This window comes from Lissotriton helveticus, chromosome 5_1 (assembly GCF_964261635.1).
Source record: "Lissotriton helveticus chromosome 5_1, aLisHel1.1, whole genome shotgun sequence".
In the NCBI taxonomy this organism is placed as follows: domain Eukaryota; kingdom Metazoa; phylum Chordata; class Amphibia; order Caudata; family Salamandridae; genus Lissotriton; species Lissotriton helveticus.
This window is the reverse complement of record NC_136065.1, coordinates 1283716528-1283722538: the sequence shown is the minus strand read 5'-3', so window position 1 is coordinate 1283722538 and position 6011 is coordinate 1283716528. Positions and strand designations below refer to the sequence as shown.

The 6011-nt window shown below is 46.3% G+C and overlaps 1 protein-coding gene across 1 annotated transcript; it reads right to left on the bottom strand.

Moving 5' to 3' along the window:
• Positions 1 to 1700: 1700 nt before the first annotated feature.
• LOC144755313 (rab15 effector protein-like) lies at positions 1701 to 4654 on the bottom strand. Its single transcript, XM_078644112.1, has one exon. The coding sequence runs from the start codon at positions 4124 to 4126 to the stop codon at positions 3413 to 3415; it is 714 nt and encodes a 237-aa protein (XP_078500238.1). The 5' UTR covers positions 4127 to 4654; the 3' UTR covers positions 1701 to 3412.
• Positions 4655 to 6011: the final 1357 nt, after the last annotated feature.

Sequence of the window (6011 nt, the reverse complement as noted above, 5' to 3'; positions counted from 1 at the left end):
CTCCACCAGGCAAATCTGACACCGGTCAGGATCCACAGAATATACCCGCCAGCATCGCCTGCATGCCCCTGATGTCCTTCTCCTCAGACGGACATCTTCCGCATGTTCGGGGACTGCCAGCTAGTGCAAACGCTCAGGGATATGTTTGTAAGATGCTGTTGCAAGTCACCGGCCGATAGGACCTAAATAATCTCGGCAGGTATGTACTGAGCTTTTACCAACAGGGAAGGGCTAGAGGGGCGGTCAATCGCTTTATCAACTTAGCTCTGCTGTTGGCTAGGCAAATGACAGCAAAGAAGTCGAAGGCAGAAACATTCCCGGGGGTTTCATATTAATATAGGTGAATGGCGCTGGTTAGATGGACAGGAGTGGAATTGTTGGCGCTGTGGCAGAAGGAGGCCTGAGGCCTATGTAAGCGCGCCATAGCAGCAGCATGGGAGAACCTGGTGCACACTCTTCAGACTGAACCCACTGTCAATCAGTAATGCAAAAACAACAGTTGATGGATAGAATGCAGAACAATGTCATGCATTCACCCTAGTAGAGAGATCTGGGCCTAAATCCATCGTATTTTTGCTCACCATGCCATTCCAGTTTGAACCTACCCATATGCAAATGAGTCTTGACCCTGTGCTCCATGGGAAAAGTCCAGCCCGAACTGCCAAGACAGGTCCTCCCTGGACTGGAAACAAACATCCTAGGACCGGTTTCGGGCTTTCAGCCCTCATCAGCCAGGATAGCTTGATTCCAATGGCATGGAGAGCACGGGACTCACATCTGAGCATACCCGTCCCACACGCGGGGACAAATGCAAAAACAACAGTTGATGGACAGAATGCAGAACAATGTCATACATTCACCCCAGTACAGAGATCTGGGCCTAAATCCATCGTTTTTTTGCTCACCATGCCATTCCAGTTTGAACCTAGCCATATGCAAATGAGTCTTGACCCTGTTCCCCATGGGAACAGTCCAGCCCGAACTGCCACGCCAGGTCCTCCCTGGACTGGAAACAAGCATCCAAGGACCGGTTTCGGGCTTTCAGCCCTCATCAGCCAGGATAGCTTGAATCCACCGGCACAGTGAGCAAGGGATCCACGTCTGGGCATACCCATCCCACTTAGGGCGAAAAGTGTTAGAGCAAACAAATAATGGTGAGTGTTTGATTTGCTCAAACGCTCCGTCCATAATACCCTGTGGTATCGCTTTGTTCGCCCTAAGTTGGCAGGGTATGCCCAGACGTGGGTCCCTTGCTCACTTTGCCACTGAATTCAAGATAGCCTGGCTGATGAGGGTTATGAACCCGAAACCGGTCCCAGGATGCTTGTTTCCGGTCCAGGGAAGACATGTCTTGGCAGTTCGGGTTGGGCTGTTCCCATGAGGCACAGGGTGAGACTGATTTGCATGTCTGTACTGGGGTGCTGGAGTCAGCTAAAGAATGACGATGGATTAAACCCAGATCAGTTGACTGGGGGTGAGTGTTTGATTTGCTCAAACGCTCCGTCCATCATCCCCTTTGGTATCGCATCAATCAGTAATAGCACATGCAGGCAATGGCCTACTTGGGAAGGCACCCAGCCAAGGTTGAAATCGATGACCAGAACTCTACCAGCACACACCACAGTCAAGGCAAACGTACATTATCCCCCAATAACCTTTGACACACTTCTGAGACACCCTACAGTAGTAACACAGGCTCATAGTTTTAAACCGTCAGTTTATTTTATCTTCTATTGGTGTTCTACAAGTGACCGTGCTACACATACTTGCCATATTATCGGCATTGTACACTCTATCGTGTATTATAAAGTATAATAATTGTGCCTAGAAACTGTGTGAGCTTTCTGTGATGTATTGCTAAAAACTCCAATAAACATGGTTTAAAAACAAATTAACTGTCAGGCAGGTGAGTCTATATAAAATGGGCAGTTTAGTTCAACAGGGATACCACATTTCAAAGGTCTCGACTAACAATTAATAACAAGAAAAAAACAGGACATTGAGGTCCAATTTCCCTACATCATGAATGTGCATGGGACAAGTCAATACACTGGTTTTACACATTGCTAAATCCCAGCATGAAGTCCCTTTCTTAGTTCCCCCAATTTTAGCATTTAAGTGTAGGGAGGCCCAGGGACATTACCAGTGGCGTAAGAAGGGGTGTGCGGTGGGTGCAGGCCGCCCCAAGTGTCATCACTGACGGGGGTGACAAAATGGTGGAGCCCTATGGATAAGGAAGGGGACGGGGTGTTTCTTTCCGCCAAAGTCTGTCTCTGCAGGTTGTACTCATGGGGTGACAAGAAAGTTTCCGCACTGGGTACCACCTGACCTTGCTACGCCATTTGACATTACTACTTTCTCCAGAATCACATGTATCAAGTGGGGAAGTCAGGATTAGAGTTACAGAGCCGACTTGTTAAATAACCTACAACAATATCTCCGATGTAAATAAACAATAAAAAGGCAGGAGTGTGATTGGAAATCTAGGGTGACAGCACATTCCTGCACCATAGCATGCTCGTGGACTGCAACTTTATCATCTTGTGTGGTCACTTGTCACACGGTCAGTTCCACATCCTGTTTTTTGTTAACAAGCACTGAAAACAGAGTTTGGATTCCCTGCCCTGCCCACATAGGGATCGTTAAAACACTTTAGAAAACAACACAAGACTCCGGTGTCATAAATATAATAAAATGTATGCCTAAAGAGACACACAGGCAAAGTAGAACATCATTAGAGATGGGAATTGAATACATCGCCTTGTTCTCAGCAGCATGTGCCAACAGCCCAAGACATAGCAGTCTAACAGGCCCTCAGAACCTAATGTCCGGATCTCTTCAGCTATGCTCTGAGCCCCATGGTGTGACTATAGTTCTTGTGACATCTTCCTTGCCCATGATGGTGCCTTCGCTGAGTGTCAGTAGGAGTCTTCTGACCTATGCCACAGGACCTCTGCACATAGGGGGTGTATGGAGATTAGAGGCATCTCCACAAGCAGATGAAGCTTGAAGTCCAGTATGGTTAGGACAGTACGTCACATATCAGGTGTGCAAGGTGTGTGACTGCCGAAGCAACACCCACTCTGCTTGTTAAATCTCCTCAGTGGTCTAGAGACCAATCCACCTATTCGTAAAATCACACTGAAAGGGAATCACAAACGAACACTCTTGTAACAATTCCTAACAAACTGAAAGGCCATTCACTCGTTCTCCCAGAATGTGCTTTGGGGCTTAGAGACCAATCACCCTGCGAGTCTGATAATATTAAAAGTGCACTACAAACCAAGAGTCCATGTGTAACAAACTGAGTAGCTACTTACTCATCCTCCCAGAAAGTGCTTTGGGGACTTGTGAGGGTTAGACCAAATTTTAAAATTGCTACGAAGTAATACAGGCATCCAACGCTGGGGCTCTAAAGAAAATTAATGTACACTCGTTCACCATTGTTGGCTTTTTTCCCATTGCAGAGATAGTTTGCTATCATCTCGTTGACTGTTATAAAATTATCTGTAGATTTCAAATATTCCAGCAATAATTCATCCGTAACATGGGCATCCTTCTCCTTAAACTGGCCAAGTTGCTTGCTCAGTACCCCACGAATCTCCTTTGGCTTCTCTTGAACTCCAAAAACAATCACTAGGCCTGTGCAATTCAGCCCAATAGAGGAACAGAAATCCAGTAGCTTCTCATACCTGGTTCTGCTGGCATCCTCCAGCCTGGTGATGGCACTCTCCAAAATACGCTCATAAGGGTCCTCGTCCATCTCAGTGGGTCGGTATGCCTGGCATAGTTGCACCGTCTGCACAGCGATCTGGAAGTGGGTATTTGTTGACCCGCCTGTCAGAGTCCAGACCCAGTCCACGCCCAACAGAACCTCCTGCTGCTTGGTCATCCTGGAGGTGGTGATCCGATCCTCCATGCCTTTCTCCTGGCAGTACTGGATGAAGCTCATCAGGAAGATCTCGTTCAGCGTCCTGGTGCTGACGCGCAGCTTCTGCTCAGGGTCCTTGAAGCCCAGGTACGCCTTGACCTGCTCAGAAGCATGGATAAGAGCTTGGGTGAAAACCTCGCATACCACATCTGGCTTGTTGTCCACCATGAACATCAATGTTTGATTTTGGCCCATCCTGGAAATGAGCAATGTCCCTAATGTGGCAGTGATCTATGAGGCTCCTTTGGATAAGTCAGTCACCAGTCTTCAGGCCCAGAAGTCCTCAACTCTACCAGGCTTCAGGCCCATGGTTTTGGAAGTGCACAGGGGCTGGCCCAATTCCATCACATCGCGTGTACCTGGTCCAGAGTTCTGCAAATTGTACTCAGAAGCACAGCCAACAGAATTGCACAACGCCTCGGGTTTAAATCACCCCGGTGAGCCAGGTAGTCCCCAAGGGCACCGGGCATCAGCGATTCCTCACGTGTGCACCGGCCTTCAGGAATCCCACACTCGCACCATCGTGCTTGGGTCGGGGAGTGATCTGCAGCGCAGACCACAGTTCTTTACAATGAGACTTCTGAACAGTGCCGGTGCTTGTTTGTAGCTTTCTGATTTCCAGGTACAGCACGCCCTCGGGCGCTCGCTGACGCTGTGCCAGACTGACTTCCTGGTTTGCGCTGCATACTGACGCACATTGGAACTGTCACGCGACCCCGCCGGCTCGGCCCAGGCCCTGATTGGTGCAGTCGCACCTGTAGACGTCTTTAACAAGAAGCTATCCAGGAAGTAGATGGTGCCAGTTTCGGTATTGGGAGGCCGCTGTGACCCCTGAACTCAGGAAAGTGTTGTCTATGCATACAATAGAAAAGCCTCGCCCAGAGGGGGTGGATGCTTCGTGCAGGTGCGGCCGGGCTTTCGACTCGGCAGGAGTGTTAATTTGAGATTTTTTTTTTTAAAAGCAGATTAAAGTCGTAAACGAGTTTCACTGTAGTGTCTAACGTGAAGCACTTTAGAAACATGATAGAGCGAAGAAGAAAAACATTCTTCTACGTCCATTGTACCCTGCAACAGCTCTCTTTGGTTGGCACTGTATAGGCGTTCTTGTTAGGTACACATTGCTGTCTCACTTTGCACGAATCGGTCTGTCAATCACACTTTCAAGGGAGTTACTTAGTCTAGTTCTTATTTATTTCACTCTTCTAACAGAAAGGATTATGCAATGTAGCGACATCAAGGATTATAAAAAAGATTGAGCAGCCACAGCAAGTTCTGCGTTCCTAATATCATATCACAAAAAATAGCGAAATTAATAGCTTTGTCATTTACAATGCCAATACTTTATATTTTGCAAATGTGACACCTATAGCATTTGTATTGCAACATGTTTTGTATTTACGTGACTTAGATGTATTGATATTTAAAATAACAATGGCTTTTAATTTTTTTAAATAATTAATACTTAAATAAAAGTTATTGTAATTTATAATGGCAATAGCTTAAACTTTTGTAAATAACTTTTGTGAAGATTATCCCCCAGATTCATCAATGTCCCGTTTTGCGAGTCCTTAATAGCGATTTTTAAGGAATCGCTATTAAGGACTCGCAAAACGGGATGCATGTAGAAATCGCAATCTTTTTTGCGATTTCTACTGCTTCCTTATTTGCGATTCGGTAATTGCTAATCGCAAATAAGGAATGGCTTTCCCATTCATTCCTATGGGCCTAAAGGCCCATAGGAATGAATGGGGAGTCAATCCCTTATTTGTGATTAGCAATTAGCGAATCGCAAATAAGGAAGGGCTTTCAAGGGTGCCAGGGTGTCCAAACGACACCCTGTAGCACCCCTGAAATGGTCATGTACACTGGTGTTGCGCACACACATATCCAAAGGACATGTGTGTGTGTAACATACAACTTTAAAAAATGCACTAAAGTGCATTTTTCTAAGTTTTCGCTATTTACCACGTATTTATACTTCGCGGTAAATAGCGGCCCCAGATTGCGAATTCGCAATTTTCAAATGGTTCATGAATTTCATTTAAGGAATCGCAAATTGAGATTCCTTAAATGCAATTCA

Excerpts from the sequence above, each read along its gene's own strand:
- LOC144755313 (XM_078644112.1), bottom strand. The coding sequence starts at position 4,126 with ATGGGCCAAAATCAAACATTGATGTTCATGGTGGACAACAAGCCAGAT.